Below are 20,900 nucleotides of genomic sequence, written 5' to 3' on the forward strand. Positions count from 1 at the left end.
TAATGAACAAGAAATAGTTAAATAGTCTTCATCCTTTAGCAGATCACTGTCATATTTAAGCAATTTCTCTCAGACAGTCCTACAACGTTCCCTAAAATGTACTGTGCTATCAGTGTAAGTGGGGTCAAAAACAACTGCACAGTGATTTTTCTAGGTGTGGTCAAGCGCTCCCAATGCTGGGTAACTGTAAGCTGCATCAGTTAGTGTCTGGCACCGAGCAAGAATGACAATCTCTTCATCCAGTACAAACAGCTTTTCGATGGAATAAACCCAAGTGCTCAGGGCCACTTCCCCCAATGATTTATAACACGGCTGGCGTAAAAATAAAGACCCCACACTCTCCACCCTCAGTTTTCTCTCAGCTTCCCCCTTCTACCTGCTGGAGAGCAATTAAACCAAACCTGCACCTCTACACCCCAGCCAACATCCACATAAAAAAAACCACATTGTGTTCTGTGTGTTGGAAGCGACTCCGGACACTGAAACAACACAAACTGTCAAGCGTTCAGTGCTGTGTCCTGTGGCTTCAGCCAGCACTGGAGAGTTATTTCCATGCGCGCGCGCACACATCGCGCACACGTGCCCTCGTACTGTATACAGCTGAGATGTCGGGACGGTGATTTACCGCTTAGCTCCGATAAACTGCTAAAATCCTCAGCGTGCTTTTCATCACAAATCAGTATCTGTGCAGATCATCATAAAATCGTCTCATAAAAGTGGGTGCAGCACATGCAGCTGAAGGCCAGCGCTGCGTGTGTTTTTATGTGTGCTGGTGTGGTGAGCGGTTATTACATCGCGGCCTCGGCCTGCTCGTCCCAGGCTCGGCGGGGATCGGACAACTGCTTGGAACAAAACGTTTACTCATTTGTCAAATGCAATGAAGACCGGTGGAGGCCAGGTGGCGTCTCTCAGCATATGTGTGTGGATGCAGAGGGCTGAGGAGCATCTGCGTGTGTGTCTGCATGAATATTTCAGCAGAGAGGAATGCCCTTCGTTCAGCCCGTGTGATAATTAATGGCTGTCAGCGTCTCTTTAGCGGAAGAAGGCGCTGACAGACAGCACTCCAGAAACTCAGGGAATGTGTGAACGCCTCACTGGGGTGGATGAGGGTGAATAGGGGATCCACGGGTGAGGGGTGGTGGGGGCTGCTGCGTAACATCCATCCCAACTGTCTGTGGCAGATGATCCAGGTCACGAAACTTGGGAGATTACCCTCATTTGCTGTCATTTGAGGAATTTTGGGACATCTGTGCAAGCTGTATGAAAACAATACCGATCACTCAACACCATCTGACATCAGCACACGGCTGGATCCTGCGTGAGTGTGCGCGTGATGGAAGGCGAGTGATTCATTTGATAGGAAATAAAAGATCACATTTGAGAATAGCGACGTTCAAACTATGTTTTAATCGTCTTTAAAATATGGCACTGGCTGGCTAGATGACGTTTTGAAGGACATGGGTGATCTGTCATCCAGGTAACGATAGTCAAAGGAGCTTGAAAAGAAAGGGACTGGATTTATGTGAGTTTCATGACGACATCTCACCTGTCATCCAAGAAACTTCTACAATCAAATGGTACAATCATGTATTTAAACCCTTAAGAGGGATGTTGACCCACTATGTCTCTCTCTGTGTTTATACACCACTCTGCAATTATTAGTTATTATTAATCTTTGTCTCTCTTCCACAGTGTGTCTTTTATCATGTCTTCCTCCACCCACCCACAGTTTTTCTTTCCCACTGTTGCCAAGTGCTTTCTCATAAGAGGTCGTCCGATTGTTGGAGATTCCTCTTTAGGTCTTTACAATATAAATAATACCTTTAATAATAATTTATTATTATTATTATTATTATTATTAATAATAATACCATGAATCCAGATGCTCCATCTTCCTGTAACTTTGCTGCAGGAATACATGAATTTCCCCAATAAGGGTTGTATCCTTCTAAATCACTTTGAGGTGACTGTTATTGAGATTTGGTGCTATATGAACAAAAGCAGGGCTGTTTTCCTTTAGATTTTTATATAATCTGAATTATTCAGAAGTTGCCCTCTACTGGCCATTAAAATGAATGGAAGTTTTACTTGTAGGATCTGGGAGCTACAGCTATCTTTTTATATAGTCTATGGATAAATCTAATGCACACAAGCAAGGTAACGTCACAAGGTGTTAGTCGCTGTGGTTTAATGGGGATGCTTGGTTTGTAGAAAAGAAACAAAAAAGGCTCCAAAATATATGTTATTTTACAAAAGGAAAAAATCCTACCTAGTCAAGTTGGTTTGTTGATCTCTCTTTGAGGCTGAACCTCTGGATCGAGTCACTAGAGTAACAGTGCACTTTCATTTTGAAAAGAATGAAAATCTGGCTAGACAGTTTAACTATGATCAGTATTTTAATTACTGGCCAAGTATTACAGAATAGCTTAATCAAAGTACAAGGGGCTATACTTTACTACCGTGTAAGGTAAGACTTATGTAATGAGATGAATACTGTATGTAATGGAGACAACTTACATTTCCCCCCTCAATTTAAGAGCATCACCAATGATACACAGTAAAAAATGGGTCATGAGTCCATGAGTAGGAAAATGGTTTCGTCTCTCATCAGGATAACATGGTAACATGCTAAGCGAAGTAGTTTTCAGCAGGTAAACACACACCTTCCCAACGTACGGACCTCTAAACTAAAATATTCTGACAATGCAATCCTGAAAATTTGATCAAACCTGTCAACATAATTAATATTTTTTGTAATGATGCTTTAGGTTTTTGTAATGGAAAAAAAACAAAACATTTCAGTGAACCTTTGTGGGCGTTTTGCAACATTTTCATATATCAGCTTCGAATGAAGGATATAGACGATGGAGATGTGATTAGACAGCTCCACCTGCTGGCTGGAAAAACAAAGAACAGCAAGTGCAACGTGGTAAAGGCAATTAAGGTATAAGTTTAATATTTTTGAAAAGAATGCATATACAAAGAACAAAGACTTTAGACAAAGCATTTGGTTTTGCACCAAAACAACAACAGGTTATAATAATAATTTTACTGACTTGGGCTGGACGTCAACCCAACTCTAACACACCAGTAAAGAAAAACAAGAACCAACCAATCACAAATAATCATTACCAAACAGTCTCGCTGCCATTGGAGGTTTTTATTCAGCTAAACCAATCAGAGGTTTACTTGGTATAAACTGGCGGGTGAGAGTTCAGATGAGTTCCGACCCCTAAAATGTAAAAGGAGTGAAAGTAACCTTTTTTATTCATTCATATATATATATATATATATATATATATGAATGAAATAATAATAAAAAAAAATTAAAATTAAAAAAACAACAACACACAAACAGAAATGATAAAGAAAAACAGATTTTGGTAAAAACACCTGGAGCCTACATGAACATTGTGTGCCAGCTTACATTATAATTACATCTGTTAAACCTATCATTTAGAACAGAGACCAAGGCCGAGCTACATGCAGCACCGTACAGTGTGAACGGGTACAACAGGCCTCACACCTCTGCCTGGATATGACGCACTACAGGAAGGCACCAAATTCTGACCTGGCACAGAAATCTGGTGAAAATTCACATTTGCTCATCTGTTGTCTGGCCAATAAGCATTCGTCATTTAACACAGTTGTCTCTGCTATGCCCGTTCTCAGTGTACGGTGATGACAATGTGAAAACAGTATTCTACTTGGTCCCTGGCAACGCATGAAGAACAACCGCTTGTTCTGCTAACACTGTTTAAGTTCCCTCCATCTAAAAGGCCAATTCCTGTGGTCGACTATGAGACCCATTACTAATGAATGCCTTTAGCTTTTCAAGTGATTTCCACACTCTAAAAAGACTGCTACTCTGTACTGTGGAGGTAAGGCTTGATGGAGCCTTGACTGAATTACCGAGCTGTGTCAAACCCCCACGGTGTCCTAGTGGTTAAGAGCGCGTCTACTTGGAACATCGAGTAAATATCTCAGACTGTTTGAGGGATAAAGGAGGCGTTGGCAAACAAAATCAACAACACTACTCTGTTAGCATCTCTTGTGGTAGTGCTGAGTGAGAACATAGAGGGGGCTGAGCAATGAGCGTGCTCGTCAACTGAGGCGACGGGAACAGCAGCATGAGCAGCTGCTAATTAAGCAGCTGGGAGGGGCTGGGGCTGGGCTTATGTCCACGAGACCCTTACATTGGCTGAAGACGACTACACGGCTGGACAGCTAGAACTCGATTAGGCCACAACACTGACTGAACTAATGAAATCAGCTATCCAAAGCTCGACAGAGGGATTTCTACTTGTGAGTATGCTTGGTATCTGGATCCCTGTCTGAGCCCTCACTGGCTTCTTGGCCATGTAACGTTCATGTTTTATCCCGAACTCAGACGCAGGGGTGAAGCTTGGTTGTTATTATTGCAGAGAATTATCTGAAACTTGGTAGGCTGTTTTCTTCCTAGTCTTCCACAAGGAAAACAATGCTGTCAAGCAGCCTTAGCAGAGCAAGGGAGGGGGGTTTGGGAGAGGCAGGGATGTATGTATTTAAAGACGTGTGTATTTCTGTGTGTGTGTGTGTGTATGCGTGAGTGAAGGGGGTGTGTGCTTTGGAAAGGTAGGAGCCTCTCATAGCAGCACACATTTGCGTTTCTTCTTGGGCTCTGGGGGCTCCAATGCAGCCAATATCGCCTCATCAAACACATTCTTTAGTCCTTTCTGTGAACAAAAACATACAAACAGAATGAGGGAGCAGCGCAAACACACACACACACACACACACAGATTTAAAACAAACAAAAAAAAGATCTTGCAACAAAAGGCAGAAATGGCTTCAACTTGGGGGGGGGGGGGGGGGGGGCAGTGAAAAATCAAAACACACTGAAGGTAATTCAGAGGGGTTTCATAAGAAAGGGGGGAAGCTGGTGGGAATGCAAAGAAAAAGATAAACAACATAAAATTTCCAAGTAGGATCTGCAATGAACAAGTCAGGAGACTGTCATGTAGTGTTTCCCACAGAATCAGACAAATGACACAGGAGGTGCACCTGTGCTTTTTAAAATAATTTAACAAATAATAGCACACATTCTCTGTGACAATAATACGCAAAAATTGCTGCCTCTACATTAAACTCCTGATCCTGTGCAGAGCTGCTGACTGTAGTCCTTGTTTTGCTCTGTGGTCTCAGTGAGCTACATCTTGCTGTGAGGTCAGGTTAGAGTGGCCTTAAAGCACATCTTTTAAGTAGAATAAAGTCTACTTTGACCAGCTGCAGTCCAGCATAGTTTACTTGGAGTTTATCTGACTGCGGAACCAAACAATTGCATTACAGAATTTATATTATTAGTCTACATGCTTAGCAGTGACTAAATCGATCACACTGTAAATAAAAAATAAGTTACACACTATACTTAGTTAGCCATCAGCATCCCTGGAGTACCCTCCCAAGTAAAGTCTGTGTGTGGGAAACGATGTCTTGTGGTGCTTTCAGTTGTGTAAGCCAGATCAGGGATTAAGTGTCAACAACACAAATCACATGCATGTCTGAAAAGTGCAGCTGACCTGAGACAGCCGAAATCAAAGGCAAGTCAAACAAGCAAGTGGAGGAAAAACAGGACATAACCCTTGACATTACAACGGCAAACAAGAACTTTTTCTTGACTTCACTGGTTCATGTTCCAAACACATGACCACAATCAAGCACTTGCCGAGCGCAAGAGGGGAACCTCTGTATTAACCCGAGCAGAACTGCTTACGTCATGAGCTCAGTCATGTGAGGTAACCAGAGCTGCACTGCGTTGCCTATCTCAGCTGACCAAGCTACTAAATTCCTCTGACACGGCACTGAAAAAAGACGGAAGCCAGATGAGCGCAAGTTGTCCTTTATTAATTCAGTTCACAAGTCATTTCACACAATTATAGCTTTTATTATTATATAGACTTCTAATACAACACAATCTGTACCACAGGTAATGGCACGCTGATGTTATATGTAGAGAAAGCAAAATAAGTCACTAAACACGGCTTGCAAGTATCATCACATGTGGCTTAGCTATAAAATAGATCAATGAGAGTACCATGACACCAGCACATAGCAATGTCTGCTGAGGTCAGACACTCCCATAGGTGACTTGAGCAGTTAAAAGCCCTGCGTGAGAAACCACAGTCACACTTCAGATTCTGATAAATTAAACATAACTGTAGAAGTATAAAAAATACTTTAGCATTAAAAATGGAAGCTCTGTTGAGTGTAAGCTCAATCTCAGCCTGTAAAGCCACCACCTTCACACCGACTACTACTCACACAGAGCAGAGAGAAGAGTCGAGGACCATCCCAAACAAAGGATGTATCCTTCTAGACACTAGCCACCTATTGTTAGACACAGGTCTTGTTAATAAGCTAAACTCAAGACGTTTTCACACACGAACCTTTCAGACGGTGTCACAATGAACCAGCTTTACCGACCCGGCTGTTTCAACACAGTGTGTGAATGACTGTCAATGTACGCAGCTGCTGCTCTTGCTGTGCTATTTATTCACATTTTATTATTGTATGATTTTAATATTGGTGTTAGGCTTATTTCTGCTTTCTCTTTAATTTGAAATTACAAACAAACAATGTGGAAAGTAAAACAGATGACCTGTAGCACTCTGACGTAGAGAGTGGAAAGTTGTCTGCAGACTGTGTCAACAGCCTACAGACAGCAGTGAGTAAACAGCGCTGCACAGATGTGTGAGTTCTTACAGTTTGTATTTTCTAGCTAGTTTTGCTCTATTCTTTTTCCATTCGTATTTTAAAAAGGAAAGAAGACTGCTGGTGCTACTACATTCAGCACCCTAACATTATGTGTCTGGAGCACTATAAACTACAGAAAGTGACACGTTTAAAAAAATGTGGCCACTGACTGCGATCAGTTTTCAGTGGCTCTTAAATACACACACAATAATGTTTAATCTCATCTTTTAGAATGAGTTCAATTCAGAGGCGTGGTGGCGTTTAAGTCCATGTTAGAATGAAGGAGGTATCTGTGTTTGACTGTCCAGAGTTCATGTGTGAAAACAGTTTAAGACACAGAGTGGTCCAGGAATTAGGATGTGAAATGATGCAGGTGGTAACACTAATCCAGAAGAAAAATATGAAGATATGATGCCGAGTAAACCAAATTAGAAAACGCAACAAGTATTTTTAAGTGCAGAAAGGCCTCTGGTTAGTTTAACAAGCCACAAAACAAAGATGAGAAACGCAATCTTAATGCAGAGCAGAGAAGCAGTGTGAGTATCAAACTGGTGGATCTGTTAATAGATGGCTGAGATTGAGACAGATGAGAGTTTTAAGCAGCAAATGCAGAGAGAGAGAGAGAGAGAGAAAATGGGAAGGAGGAGAGAAGTGGAGTAAGGGAATGAAAAATGGATAAACAGCAATGACAGGAAGAAGACATGAGCGATGTGGCACAGAAAGTTTAAAATAAACAACATTTCCTCTTTCTTTGCGTCTCAGGCGGCTCTAGGGCAGCTAGGATAGCTTCGTCAAAACATTCTTCAGCCCTCGCTATGACGACAGGAAGAGAGGGAAGAGAACAAGAGTGTAATTAGCAGAGCAAACACAGAGAGAGAGACCAAAGAAGAGGAGGAGAAGAAGAGGAACATGGCAGAGTGAGGAGGAAGGTTTCATAGCGTAAAGACGAGGAGTGCCGTGCAGCCGTGTCAACACTGAATGAAGACAAGGAAGTTGTTTAGCAGGGGGCTGAAAGTGAGCTGGGTGCCTGGGTGTTGAGATCCCCAACAGGAAACAGGAAATGACATCAGCAGCTATGCAACTTTTGTGCCAGTGAGATAGGGGGGAGTAGAGGAAGGAAGGAGCAGAGCAGGGAGGTGGGGGCACCCCAGCTTTATCAACACTATTGTTCAGAATCAGAGATCCAAGTCACCTGCTCTCCTCTGAGTCATGCTTACTGTGCTTCAGTTTCTAACAGTTATGCATCAACGCCAACGCAAACAAACTCGGGACATAACTGAGCAGGTAAAGTCTTTAAAGGCACTGACTGATTTAGTCAACACAAGCACTCAATAATACAACATTTAATCTACCACAGAGAAGTCAAACGCTCCTAAATTTGACATGAAGCCCACTGTCTACCTTTGGTCCTCTTTAGAAACAGTGCAAAAAAACCAAACAAACAACTAACTAGCAGCAGGTTTGCCTTCATAAACTAGAAACATTTTACTTTGCCATTTAGTCAAAATGCTGACACAATAATGTGTTTGTGCCTGTTCTATTACTGCAAACACCATCAGCTGATCCCAGGAGCGATTGCTGGTCCATGATGTGGTGTAAAGCCCATAGGCTTTAACAAGCACATATACTGGAGAGGTTTGCAAAACATGAACTCACTCCTTCCTACGCTTTAATCGCTTTAGGTCTGCTCACCCAGAATCCTAAACTCTAACATTTAGTGCATTTGCTTAAAATCCACCCCACTGTTAAGAAAAGTTGGCTAATCTACCATGTGACTATGCTCAAGACCAGTGCAGCTGAATAAGTAACAGTTTACCTAAATGAAGGTCTGCTTACTGTAGCAAGGATCATTTCCAACTAGCAACATCAGTGAACCCACAAGTTACATCAATTACCAAGATCAAACCAGCATGCAGAACAAACATGCACAGGACAGTGGGGGTACAGGCATGTTCCTCTTTCCTCCACTTTCTTAGTTCTTGCCACTGAAGTATCCATCATACTCGTCTCTGAGAGTGTGTGTGTGTGACTGTAAATCTTTTATATCCGAGTATATACAGTACCTGTGTGAGGGCTGAGCACTCCACATATTTCACAGCCTTGAGATCTCTTGCCAGCTTCTCGGCTGTCTCCGGAGTAATGGGCTTTTGCTTGTTCTTAGCCAGCTTCTCTATAGTGGAGGGATCATCTCGCAAGTCGATCTGAGTCCCAACTAGAAGGAAGGGCGTCTTTGGACAGTGGTGGGTGATCTCGGGAACCCACTAAATGGACAAATACAAGAGTCAGCACAATACCACACATGTGCGGAATACCGGGGGGGGGTTTCTTATTAAACAAAATTAGGAAAATGTTAATTTTATTTTAGAAATTTGAAGAGAGCCCTTTATTTTAACCCTTTTTAAGGCATTTGCATCCTCAGATAAGCAGTGCATTTCTAACCAAGTTCCCTTCCCTCTGACTTTTTGTACCAAACGGCTAATTAGTACTGTACCTGCCAGTAAAATTTGAGCAACCCATAATTCATAATTTTTACAAAATAAACAATATGCAGTATATATTACACAGTATGAAACAAACTGTTACAACATGTTCATTTTTACACTAACAGAAAAAAGCCAAAATGAACAGGTCACACTTACCTTTTCTTTGACATTTTCAAAGGAGGATGGGGACACGACAGAGAAACAGACGAGGAAGACATCTGTCTGGGGATAACTCAGAGGTCGTAACCTGTCGTAATCTTCCTGACCTGGAGAAGCCACACAAAAATTATACTTAACTCTAATTGTTTGGTCGGCACGTAAGCCAACAGAGGCTGAGCAACAAAAACAGAAAGCACAACTCTGACTGAAAGAAAACATCACACAAACTCTACATTTACTAAAGCTCCCCTGTGGCTGCAGTGTGAAGACAGACAAGCTGCTTCTGAAAGCATGATTCCTACTTTATAATAGAAAGTGAAATGTAACATACCTGCTGTATCAAACAAGCCCAGAGTGTAGGGCTCACCTCCAATCATTACAGTTACAGCATAGTTATCAAACACCTGCAACACACAGACCAAAATCAGCTCAGCCACTCATAACGCAATAGAACTAAAGATACAGTTATAGACACATTTATTTACACTACAGAGCTGAGAAATAATATATTCAAAATGCTCGTCTGTTACTCTTATTCAACATCCTTCAAATAAACCATATTCCAGCAGGTTCTTCGACCTGATTGTGTGTTTGTAAAGCTGCATACAGAACACAACTTTGATCACGTACTTAGTGGTCAAGGCCAATTAGTCAACAATAGCAAACATCCTGCTCAGACCTCTGCAGGATCAACGGAAACATGCAAACAGCATTGTATGTACTCAAACTCCCAACTCCAGCTGAATCTTCTGTAAATTGTGCAACAAGCAAATATAAACTCACGTGCGTGTGGTTCGCTGAACACGTGGTAACTAAAACATTTAAAATCTAATGTAGAGATTGACGCACTTACCGTAGGTACATATTCAGAGGGAAACTTGTTTGTGGTGTAAGAGATGAGCAGGCAGGTTTTACCCACGGCACCATCACCAACTACAACACACTTAATGGTCTGCATAGCTGTGTGTTACAGTCTTTGCTACTCATTCAAGATCTGGAAAACAAAAGAGGCACATTTAATAATTTACTTTTTGGCTGAACAACTTTCACAGACATACCACAGATAAATTTAAAAATATCATCTTTGATCATTATTATTTTACTCTACATAATACATGTGGACTTCTGATAGGAGCATTTTGTTTGAGGTGAGCTCATATTAGGAGAAAAATGCATGGACCAAGGACTAGCCATTTTTTGTAAGCTGAGTACCAGATGGCTTTTTTCATTATTTGTAAAAGACAAAATGTTGGTTAAGAACTTTTTACCTAAACTTTGACTACAAATCGTGATTTACTTGCCACAGGAAGTGAAGTGAAAACCAGTAACCTCCACTAACTACGGGAATTAAACTGGAAAGGCTCCAATGAGCTTTTTTACAGTTAATGGACTGAGGGTCAGTACAGCTTAACAACTGGACACAGCACAGGCCTGCTTCACACAAATGAAGGAAGGAAACATGAAAGGAAATTTGGGAAAAAAGGGAAAACATCAGCTGGCGCAGTCTCTCTTCCCCATATGGCCCAAGAAACAGATCAGACTCAAAAACACTAATGGTGGCTTCATGATTTATTTTATTTGTTTTAATTTGTTATACAAAATTAGAAACTAAAACATCAAACATGAATGTAGTGTAGATGTGAACACAACTCCAAGAGTAAAGCTAACCTACAAAGTTCTTTCTGACTGTTATCACAGGAAAAGCTCAAATTGCACAAATAAAAGAAACAACAAATCTGTTCTATTCAGTTGTGATAGTGAGCCAGTAGGAACACCACCAAGGCTCTACCTACACTGACGTGTTTTATTGTTGAAACCAACACGCATATTAACATGTCAGAACGTCCATATTACAGGATGCACACGGGCTCATTATATATATGTTATTAAGCTAATGTATTTGCACTACTTTTCTTCCAGCTTAGTGTGAATTCTTCACTTGTTGCCATTATGGCCATTCTAATTTGCATTTTCCTCCGCTCTCAGTTTCACTTTGTTTGCACCCACTAACACACTAAGAGTGGAGCAGACAGTGCGCATAAAAATGAGGACAGGAAGACTCGACTAGGAAACAATTTGTTATGTAACTTTAAGTGAAATAAAAACTTACCAACAAGTGATTTATGAAAAGGAACCAGACTAAGCCAACAAAGAAAATTAATTGATGGGGCTGATGCTTTGCTGTTATGCTAACTGAGTGACTGACAGGCATATAGAAGGTTGGGGCACTCCTGATATATTAGGCTATCATAGATATATAATATCAAGTTCTACGTAGGGATGGGAATCTCAACCAAAAGAACTATTCAATATTCATTGACAGTCATTGATGGTTCTTCAACAATCATCATCCACCTCAAACCACTTCTAAATGACTATGTATAGCTTTAACTACAGCTTTTGCTTGACTTCATCTGCTCGTCTTTTTTGCTTTTATTTCTAAAGCTGCCTGTCTTTCCATGTTTCTTGGCAAGTAATGTATAATGTCACAGCACTATTTTCTTGGTCTGACAACATTGTTCAGTGTGTGCCTGATTTTAGAGACAACGCACTGTATGTAGTACACAAGCAACACTATTCCCCCATTTCTCCTCTGTAAGTTACAGTCTGTCAGTGCTAAGCCACTGCAGAGCTCTGCAGCACAGTGTGGGGGTGGGGATGTCATTGAGAGAAGCATGAGGGACAAAACTGCAGGCACCAAACGCTACAGTGTTTAACACAGAAACAGAGCCTGTTAAAACAGGTGCCCAACTAACAGCCCAAATATCTTCAACATACCACTCCTTTTCAAAAAAAGGCTTTTACATTAGACCTGCAAGTTTTTGTTTCCCTGGCATCATCAGTGCAATGCCTGCTACAGATTTATGTGATTTCTACCACTATGCCACTGCATATGTCTAATGCATATGTCATTGTTTAAAATGCCTTGTAAGTCTTTAATGATTTATTCCAGCAATTACAGCACAATCAAATGAAGTTGTCCACTTCTAATAATGAACATTTCTAAACCAAAAATCATTTCCCCACACGTGTACCATTTTCTGAGCACAAGTCAAATCTCCCCTTATTAACAAAAACCTCATCACAAAATACAACATGTTTCTATCCAGTATGTTGTTATAATACAACAATGTTTAACACAATTACAGCTGTTAAACATCTAATTGAATGGAGCTGTACGTGCTAATGGAGCTTACCCATTACCGCAAGTGCATCATATGAGCAGCTAGCATTACCGGAAACTGAACAATGGGCGCTTCCGGCTGGAAATTTTCCAGGTGTGATGCAATACAGGGCAGTTCTTTTAGGAGGGATTTTATAAAATAATGTGAATAATGTGAACTTTAACATGTAAAAACAAAAAAATTGACCATACGTACATTGCCTGAAAATACTGAATTGTAATGCTGAACTATAAATGCTTGTCCGTTCATGTGAATTTGTTAATGTTGTGATAACTGTTTCATGTGTGTCACAATGCTACACAGCAGTTTTCTCAGTATGAACAAAAATTTGGTGCCACCAAAAAGAGTCTGGCCTTTCAAAGTAAAATCACCAGGACACAAGACTAAAAAACAGAGACTAAGTTGGCTTTGATTTTTTTCAAGTTTAAATCATTTTGTAAAAACACATACCCTACAATAATAACAGGAAAATGCACAGACTTGTAAGTAAGGTCAAACAGACTCTTTGCCTTAAATGCATCAAGATTACCTGGACTGTCACCCCTGGTCTGCTTTGAGCCAGGAAGCACTCTTACTGAACAAGTAAATAGTCAGACATGCAAAACTTGATTAATCAGAGTACATATGTTATCAAGGTTGACCCCAAAAAATCAATATATAAAGCAACTGCATTATGCCTCATCTTGATCCTAAAAGTGAAGACACTCCATTTGGCTGGGATTACACTCCTGCGTAGATGTACGTGCAAACTGCTGCAGACACCATGGACAAGTAGCAGGTGTTATCTGATCATGTTCTAGTCCACTTAGAGTACACACCACTGGTATATCAACAAATTGACAGATTTCTGTCTCCGAAAACCAAGAACACTGTTATTACATATGTTGGCAGATGAATCAAGCATAACACTAATCAACAACATTCCAACGCACATCATCAAGGAGAACTGTGCCTTAGGACCAAGTCAACTAATTACTGACTAAGAGAAAGCGCCACTGTCTTCAGCAATTCTTTGGTTGGTGAATGCATGGTCAATTTCACTGTACAATGAACACCGTGACATCCATGAAACACAGTAGTGTATGAACACAAGTATTTTACTGTGTGTCCCATCAATCTGAATAAAAAATCTCAACTCATCTTGTAAAAGTAAAAAATATAAATCTAAGTGTAACAATGTAGTAAGCCAACGGCAATGGGCACCAAAGGATGACTGCAGCTGCATTAATGCCGCCAGACTTAATCCTCACATTTGTGTTTGTAGGCCAGCCAGCACTAACTGCAGCCCTGCTTAAATACTAATAGCGAAAGCGGCTCAACTGAGCCTGATAACAGTTTCCAAATATTTAGCTGCCATACTGAAATGGACTCTGTATAATTTGCGATTTTGTATGTTCGGGTCAGCTAATCCTCTGAGCAGTGTGGATTTATTTTAAAGCGGACACGTATGTCATCTACATGATCAAATATCAGTACATTTAAACACAAACCGGTAATGATCGTTACGTTGGAGGCATTTCCTTAAAGATTGGTCATAACTTACTTCTAATTTCCACTGATACATGTACGTACTTCCGCACGTTGGGGGGAAGAATGTTACCCTCTGATTCTTGACAAAAACAGACCTCAATCATGTGTATTTTTGATCTGACATCACCGACCCGAAATCTCAAACTAGACTTTGTCTTCCGTTGGTACACTGAGTTTATAACATGTTTAACTACGCAGCCGCGAGTGGTGTGCCAAGCTGTTAGGATCAGCATGTAAATATCCTATTATGGAACATTTTACCTCACACTTGAGAGATAACTACCACTTAAAGATCTGTTAGCTTGGTAGCATTAGCCATATATTTCGGCCACATCCTCGGCCTCAGTCTGGCCTAATTTCCTGCCCGCTGTTAAAACGATAAACTTACAACTGATCCCCTATTTTTACAGGGTCAGTGTTATGAATCTTTTCCTTAGTACCCAGACATTACGCTTTCCATCTATACGATGGGGCTATGCTGTCTACAAAATCATAACTTAACCAAACTCTTGTTATGCTCGTTTATTCTGTTTGTTAACCCACTTACCGCGTACCGTAACTAGTCAATTCTTAGGTTCGTCACCAACTTATCTTAATAACAAAGAGGTGTTTTATTTTATCATTACAACATCAGAACCACCAATTTAAAAACTTGCGTGTGCTTTATGAGTAACTCCAGGAGCTCGATTTACACACCGGTCTAACGATAGACACCCTGCCTGTTTCGCTAGCTAACTACTGTCCTCCCCAATTAGCTTGCGAGCTAACGAGCTGTGCTAAGCTTAGCGGATGCTGTTGCTGAATGAGACTGATAAACTGCTGATTACAATCCGTGTTAGGAATACATATTATACAGTAAAGTGACAAGAGTTAGACCTAAATATTAGCCAAAAGAACATATAGTAATAAGAAACGAGTAAAAAATTTCCATACCGTATCCTCTATTTGTGTCTTTACGCCGGGCGTTGGCAGCTCCGCGCTAGGGGTTTCCCAGTCAACAGAACAGGGACACGTTGAGTTGCGTAGCGACTCACTACGTAATTACGTTAATCAATTTGCCTACATTAAGGCTCATTTTTTGAGGCCAAAAGCTAAAATGGTATTATTGTTTAAACCAAGTAGTGTGTGGTTCCAGTAAAGTAATAACCTGATTTTATAACTTTTCAACATAACATTCAAGATCAACATTCACAGCATCTGTGCCGTTTGCTAATCAGACCAGTAGATACAGCATTTACTGTACAAAGTACATTGTCTAATTTGTTTCAATTTATATTCGCCCTGCATTTAGTAAAATAAACAAGCTATACACGACTTACAAAACGTACATATACATTAAGTAGTCTGCACTCGTAATTTGGGCATGCACCCAAGTTCTGCCCTCCTAATTTTCTTTGTAGCAGTTTTGCTTTCATACTATGTACAGCATAGAAAAGTTACACAAGGAAGCACATGTTCATTTTCTGTATTTCACACACAATAACGCCTGCACTTACAAGACAGACGTATTAAATGCAACTGCGCCGCTGCAGTGCATTTGACCTATATACGTGCACTGCAATAGTTCTGTCTGCCACTAGACGGCAGCACAGTCCATTAAACCAAAACACATCTAGAGTCTGAAACACTAAAAAGTTAACAGAGAACAACTGTAAGAAAAAAAAAACCTTTATTCTCCAAACAGATCCATGTGGTAGAAAGAAACAATTACAATATTCATGTCATAAACACAAACACTTAATCTCTGAAGAAAAACAAAAACCAATTCCTTCTACAAAAGTTGAAGTTTGTAGACATCTCCATTCTCGCCTCAGTTGGACACACTCTGCAGCAAGGTAATGTTGTCTCCCTTCAACATGATCCTCCCTGGGCAACACAGAAAAGAATGAAGGAGAGATCAAAGCTAAATTAGAACAGAACTGCCAGATGATGGACAAGGGGAGGCGCAAAGTGTCTGTTCACTTTCAGACAAAGCATCATGCCCCCATCAACGCTGGGTAAAAGTAATGTGAAATCTAACATCAGTATAAAGTAGATCAGTAGCCAGGGACATGATGCAACAACAGAGCAATTCTCACCAACCACCTACAGCCCCCAACAAACACACACACACACACCTAAAAATCCAAGAGTTGATTTCACTTACAATCCCAACTGTGAATAAGTTGTGATGCTGTGTAAATTGTAAATTAAAAACAGAATAAAATGACTTGTATATATATTGACACCTATGGTCAGGTCCTCAGGCAGCACTGCGTTAAAATCAGACATAAGATAAGACAACCTTTATTAGTCTCACACGTGGGAAATTTGTTATGATTCTGTCATGGAAATCAGTGTCTGTGAACACAGCTCACTGTGCCATCCACAAATGCAGGTTGAAAGCCATATGTGGACATGATCCAGAAATTCCAGTCTGGGCCAAAGTTCATTCAAAATGAACTGAGAAAAAGGGGAAAACTGCTCTGTGATCAGATGATTCAAGATTTTTGGAAAAAAATGAACTCTGGACTAAAGAGGAGGGGGACCATCTGCCTTATTATCAGTGTTCAGTTCATAAGCCTGCATCTCCGATGGTGGATTTATGCCTATGGAATTGACAGTTTGCAGGTGTGGAAAGACAACAGTGCTGAACGTTGTATACAGGCTTTAGAACAACATATATATATATCATCCTGATGATGTCAAGACAACGCTAGACCGCATAGCACAGCTATTAAAACAGCATGGCTTCGTAGCAGCAGAGTCCAGCTGCAGAATTGGCCTGCACTTTCACCATTTGAAAACATTTAGTATGTCACAAAACAGAAAATGCACCAAAGCAGACTGACGATTGTCTTGAAATTCTTACACGTGTTTTGTGTTTGTATTTTGCTTCTTTGTTTCAAATCACTGTAAGTGTTTTTAATTACACTTTACATAGCATCCCAACATTTTCAGAATTGGGTTTGCCGTTTCTGGGATATGCAGGACAATTGTTTTTCAAAAATCCCTGAGAAGCAACAACGTCTTGATGACACACAATTTTTCTTCATTCTTACCTTTCACAGTCAACCTTCCTAAAAATTGTAAAATAATAAAACTGCTTTACAAAAAGTGATGCGCTCTTACCCAATGGTTTTCTGTTCTTAGTCTTCATGTGGACTTCCTCAGCATCGTCTAGAACCAGATTCATGTACTCATCGAAACCCTAAGGCAATGAGACACAAGACAACAAAGGTGAGTCACATCGGTTTAACTAGAACTTGTACATGCCTGATCTCACAGAAAGTTCAGCCTGAGTGGAAATGCTACTCATAGATCAGACCATTCCAAGTTAGAGGAATCATTTTAAGCCATGCTAGGACATAATGTGGCCATACAGGGCAACAGCAAGTGACAAAGGTTTGTTCCTAGTGAGAGCTTATTTTTTATCTAGATAGCAACACGCGCATGGTGAAGACCACCTTCTTTGATTTCTTTGGTGCGTATAACACATTTCAGCCACTGCTACTTAGAGAAGGCTAAAGGGAATGTGAGTAAACAGTATGTGAAACTGGGCAGTGCTCTGTGTCAAAATGATGACATGGTACAGGAGCTCCACAGGGAACTGAGCCATCTCCACTCCTGTTCACCTTGCACACCTTACTTAATACAAAACTAATAATTCTGCAGTGGTCAGATGCATCAATGATGGGCAGAATGAGTACAGAGCATGGTGGATGATTTGGTGGAGTTGTCAGAGAGGAATCAGCTGTTTCTGAATGTGAATAGGACCACAGAGATGACAGACTGCAGAAGAAAATGGGTGGCTATACCACCTCTGTCAATCCTGGGACAAAATGCTAATGTGGAGGAGGAGAACAAGTACCTGGTCATCCACACTGACAACAGACTGAACTGGAAGACTAAGGTTGAGGCTGTATACAAGAAGATACACTGACACCAAATAAGTGGATAAACTGATCAGGAAGGCTGGCTCTGTGACTGGCTGTCAACTGGACACATTTGAACGTGTGTTACAGAGGGTGGTTACTGAGGCTCAGATTATGCTTCAGTGGGAAATCTGCATTGTAGCTTACAACATAACCAGAAATCCCCTTTAACCCTATGCCATAACCTTCCACATAACCCGACGTGCACCTCCTGAGAAATCTGCCTGCCAGGTCAATGCAGCCCGCCACAACTGACTGGCCTGGAAGGTTACGACGTCGGGCTAAGAGGGGTTTCCACACTGCCCATCAACATCAAGCTTTATAAACTGACCAAGAAAATGGAGAAAGGTTACATGTTACTTACAATAATGCAGCCTTCTATCCGCATGTTCACCTGTTCATACAACCAAACCTGGATCCGTGAGCGCTGGGAATGAGAGGGAGAATAAACTGAATACAGTTTTATCTTCAAAATTACCAGAAAACAAAACTAATCAGAAGGATGCACCAAAAAGTTACAAGCTACTTACATTTTGCAGGTACCTGAAAATGAGATTCTGACAACCACAGTCAAGGACATACACACAGACTCAAGTTCAACATGTTTATAGTTAAAATGTGCACATATGTTGTTAATGGTTATATTTGCATTTAGTCCAAGTTATTGGAAATGTGATTCAGAGTTTGGGTCAGGGGTTCTTCCTGGCTTAAAATTGGCTTTTGGGCTTCATATCTTGAGGGCAAACTTTATTTTCCCCTGATCCTTTTGTAAATAAAAATCTGTTTAACAAATAATTAAAATATAGTTACATTTATTTTTGTCATTATTTTAGGTTTAGGTAATTCTTACATCATATTAGCACTAATATCAGTTGCTGGCATTCCCATAAGATACCATGTAAACGTGGATCGATAGCAAATCAAAGAAAACACTACCAAGTTTCACTAAGAATTAACTAATTATATTTTTAAAATATTTGAGAAGATGAAAGTAATTTCAGTTTTATAGCTATTAACTGTCAAAACACTTTCGTTAAGTAAGCATTCCGTAACTTCCTCACTCTCCCACATCATATTATATTTTGGTGTTAATAACTATCGATTGGTGGACCCTCCATATGGTATCATATTGAGTAGTTTGAAGGCAGAAATTAGCCTCTTTTGCGTTTAGCTATAACACGGAACCACAGAGCCGGACACCGGGATTAACGCGGCTAAGTCTATACACTGGCTTTCTGACTGCATTTCAATAAACCACATTTTTTTCTGCAAACATATTTCATACCCGCGCGACTTCTCTGGGTGAAACTGGTCTTCACAAAAGCTTACATGCCTTGTAAAACTCCTCTCCTCACATGAGCGACTACAAATGTTTACGAATGACTAAATGTTAGCCTAGCTGCTAAGCTATTGTAGCAACCAATTCAACCGCGCAGTGTCGTTCTGCAATACAAAAGGATACAATGGGCTGCACCATAACCTTCTGGACCTTCTGTCCTTGTCCTCTGTATGCCATTCCTCCAACTAATTACCAGCTGTAGGTATATGCTGAAAAAAATTGCACCTTTTGTTAAAAGAGTGCACTACAACGAAACTCTCACGTTGTGAGACGTCTTCAATGGCGGGTTTCCTTTCGCGTGCTCTGCCAGCACGGAGGTCTTGTGATGTGAAAGAGCGCCCCTGCGGGTGGGAGGTCACTATAAAAACGCTAGAACAAATCAACGTTTATAACCCGAAATCTCGCGAGAACATACTTGTGCAAGTTTGCGGGCAGTGTGAAACGCGCCCAGTCTTTAGCATTAGTGATGGGATTTCCGGCTCTTTTTAGAGATCCGGCTCTTTCGGCTCAGCTCACTAAAAAGAGACGACTCTTTCGGCTCCGAACCGGCTCTTCAGGTTGTTTTGTTGCTTTAATTATTTAATCATTAACAACAATAAATTATGCAGAAAAGGAATTACTAACGTAAAAAAGGTGGTTTTATTTATATATGTTTATATATGGCCACTAGAGACAAAGCACGTACAAACTCTAAAGCACGTACAAACTCCAAAACACATTTCTAGCGTTAACTGAACTTCCAAAACAGAGCTACCTAGATCACTTAAATTACACAATTGAAAGCATGTGTGTATTGTTTGTGTATTTATAGACAAGCACTCATATTTATTCAAATAATTCAAAAAAAAATCATTTACCTGTTACTACCACACACCAAATCCGGTTGTTGATACTTCCTGGCTGGTGTAGCCACTAGGTAACAAAAGCTCAACACTGCGCCCTGCATCCTGGAGCACTTCTGTTGTCTTTTGTACGTGATTCTGAGTTTGTACGTGCTTCTGAGTTTTTACGTGTTTTGTAGTTTGTACGTGCTTCTGAGTTTTTACGTGTTTTGGAGTTTGTACGTGCTTCTGAGTTTGTACGTGCTTCGGGGTTTGTAAGTGCGTCTGAGTTTTTATGCGTTTTGGAGTTTGTACATGCTTAGGAGTTTGTACGTGTTTTGGAGTTTGTACGTGCTTTGTCTCTAAGGGCCACCATAAATATACTTTATTTATTCACTCCACATAAAATGTAATAAATAAATCATATAATACAAAAAACAACTATTTACGTTTTAAACTTTTAACTATTTAAATTTTCAGCTTTTTCCTTTTAAACAAATTTAACGTGAAACAACACAAAACACTGCAAACCACAACACAATTAAATATAAATTAAAATATTAAAACAAAAAGAAGATGCACATTCTCTGTCATATGGGCCTGCATGATTTCTGAATCCTTTATCATCTGCAACTGAAAATAGTGGATGATTACTATACCTTTCTAATGTGACGTTGTTGTCCCTGGCTCTCTTTCTCTCTCTTTCCCTCCCGCTCTGTTCCTGTGCTACTGTGAGT

The 20,900-nt window shown here is 40.4% G+C and overlaps 2 protein-coding genes across 2 annotated transcripts; both read right to left on the reverse strand.

The window, feature by feature from the left end:
* Positions 1 to 2,930: 2,930 nt before the first annotated feature.
* Positions 2,931 to 15,145, reverse strand: cdc42 (cell division cycle 42). Its single transcript, XM_085159480.1, has 6 exons — positions 15,023 to 15,145; positions 10,228 to 10,368; positions 9,706 to 9,778; positions 9,372 to 9,481; positions 8,796 to 8,993; positions 2,931 to 4,715 (listed from the first exon to the last, which is right to left on the reverse strand). The coding sequence occupies exons 2-6, from the start codon at positions 10,330 to 10,332 to the stop codon at positions 4,626 to 4,628; spliced, it is 576 nt and encodes a 191-aa protein (XP_085015606.1). The 5' UTR covers positions 10,333 to 10,368; positions 15,023 to 15,145; the 3' UTR covers positions 2,931 to 4,625.
* A 600-nt stretch (positions 15,146 to 15,745) lies between these two features.
* snrpe (small nuclear ribonucleoprotein polypeptide E) lies at positions 15,746 to 19,666 on the reverse strand. Its single transcript, XM_085159482.1, has 5 exons — positions 19,466 to 19,666; positions 18,534 to 18,560; positions 18,368 to 18,430; positions 17,201 to 17,279; positions 15,746 to 15,955 (listed from the first exon to the last, which is right to left on the reverse strand). Exons 1-5 carry the CDS (start codon positions 19,517 to 19,519, stop codon positions 15,900 to 15,902), a joined length of 279 nt encoding a protein of 92 aa, XP_085015608.1. The 5' UTR covers positions 19,520 to 19,666; the 3' UTR covers positions 15,746 to 15,899.
* Between the last annotated feature and the right edge of the window lie 1,234 nt (positions 19,667 to 20,900).

The sequence above is a fragment of the Neolamprologus multifasciatus genome, chromosome 5 (assembly GCF_963576455.1).
Source record: "Neolamprologus multifasciatus chromosome 5, fNeoMul1.2, whole genome shotgun sequence".
In the NCBI taxonomy this organism is placed as follows: domain Eukaryota; kingdom Metazoa; phylum Chordata; class Actinopteri; order Cichliformes; family Cichlidae; genus Neolamprologus; species Neolamprologus multifasciatus.

Coding starts and splice junctions, on each gene's coding strand:
- cdc42 (XM_085159480.1), bottom strand. CDS start 10,332: ATGCAGACCATTAAGTGTGTTGTAGTTGGTGATGGTGCCGTGGGTAAA. Junction 9,779..10,227: donor CCTCTGAATATGTACCTACG/GTAAGTGCGTCA, acceptor TGTGTGTTGCAG/GTGTTTGATAACTATGCTGT. Junction 9,482..9,705: donor GGGCTTGTTTGATACAGCAG/GTATGTTACATT, acceptor TGGCTTCTCCAG/GTCAGGAAGATTACGACAGG.
- snrpe (XM_085159482.1), bottom strand. CDS start 19,519: ATGGCATACAGAGGACAAGGACAGAAGGTCCAGAAGGTTATGGTGCAG. Junction 18,431..18,533: donor TTTTCAGGTACCTGCAAAAT/GTAAGTAGCTTG, acceptor TCTCATTCCCAG/CGCTCACGGATCCAGGTTTG. Junction 15,956..17,200: donor TAAGAACAGAAAACCATTGG/GTAAGAGCGCAT, acceptor TGTGTTGCCCAG/GGAGGATCATGTTGAAGGGA.